Consider the following 1,486-nt stretch of genomic DNA (forward strand, 5'->3'; position numbering starts at 1 on the left):
CGGAGAGATCTCGAGCAGTGAACGTCCAGGCTATGAGGAGAGGGCAAGGTCCGGGACATGGGCTGGTCAGAGTACCAAGCGAGGAAGCGAGCGATAGCCGTATAGTAAACAGCGGGGTGTAGACCCTCAGAGGGCGTGAACTCGTCCCCTCCCCGACTATGCGGAAGCTCCCGCTTGAACCTCGCAAACTCTAGCAGGTCGGGATGCGCGGCGAGGTACTGCGAGGAAGGCCAGCGGTGGTATTTCTCAAGCGCCAGGTGGACAGAGAGGTCAAAGATTCGTCCGTTCGGACGAATCTGTGATTGGACCCGCGGGAGAAACGGAGATGACCCCTGGAGGAAGAAGCGCAGCTTCTGGAGATGGCTCGCCCTCACCAGCGTCTTGAACATGAAGCCATGCTGGACGAGCCCGAGCTTTGAGAGCTCTTCGTTGAGGGTAGAAACCTTCGCTCGGAGCTGACTAGCATGAAATCCATCCGTGCCGATAGGCAGGCCGCCAAGTGTAATCCCGCCAGTGACGACCTCGAAGTGAAGAAGTTGAGTCTTGAGACGGCGCTTAAGGCTCTTCTTCAGCTGCGAGAGATCAGGGTGTTGATGCCAGGAGGGGATGTAAACTTTCGACTCGCGAGGTTGAATCTCTAGCTTCAGATCAGCCACCATGTACTTCTTCATAGCGGACGTAGCTGCAACGGCATCCTCGAGTGGACCGACAAGCACGACGTTGTCAGCATAGGCCAAGACTCGAACAGAGGGAAAAAGCTCTGCGATATGGAGGAGCAGGGGGTGGATACTGTGGCAGAAAAACACGCTGGAGTGGACATCGCCCTGACACTCGGACGCCCGAGGTACACTGAACGGAGGCTGACTGACTTTTGTGAAAGAGTCGAAGGTCAGCAGAGTCTCCATAGTAGCTGGAGAGGTAGGAGGCGAACAAACGGAGATGCTCGCAAGAGGGCAAGCTTGCGCCTTCAGTGATGCTCCCATCAAAGTAGTCGCGACTCGCACGTCCCTCGATTGCATCGAAGAGAGCCTGGCGGTCGAGGGAGTTGAAGGCGTTCTTTGCATCCAAACTCACCAGCACTGTGGGGTTGGCAACATCCTCATCATCACCGCGAGCGTGAAGGGGCAGGAGCGCTGACGCGGTTTGCGAGAACTTCAGACAGCCGTCTCGATCGAGCCCGAAGCGTCTGAGAAGATTCGCAAACATCGCGCTGCATATGCTATGACTACTCCTCCTCGAGCGTTCATCCCTCTTGCATAGTAGAGGATTGCCATCTCGACGGACGGTACCCTGCATCCTGACACCCTCCGCTTGGCTTCATCTGGTATCTCGCGGACATCATTGCTCAGCGCTCGATGCCTCTTGAGGATGCGGCGTTTGGTCGCACTTCGTGCCTGATGACGGCCCTGCTGCTGACATAGGATTAGGGTTTAGGGTTTAGGCTGAGGTCTTGGCTCGCAAACGCGCCGCCACCTATCAGCGCCTC

General features: G+C 56.9%; 1 protein-coding gene across 1 annotated transcript; it reads right to left on the minus strand.

Moving 5' to 3' along the window:
- Positions 1-75: 75 nt before the first annotated feature.
- GUITHDRAFT_122993 (hypothetical protein) lies at positions 76-1,206 on the minus strand (the record flags this gene model as incomplete). The annotated part of the gene is made up of 2 exons (XM_005817714.1): positions 76-789; positions 830-1,206. Coding segments are annotated over 2 exons (1,091 nt in total), but the record flags the coding sequence as incomplete, so codon positions are not given.
- Positions 1,207-1,486: the final 280 nt, after the last annotated feature.

Source organism: Guillardia theta, assembly GCF_000315625.1.
Source record: "Guillardia theta CCMP2712 unplaced genomic scaffold GUITHscaffold_640, whole genome shotgun sequence".
Lineage (NCBI taxonomy): Eukaryota > Cryptophyceae > Pyrenomonadales > Geminigeraceae > Guillardia > Guillardia theta.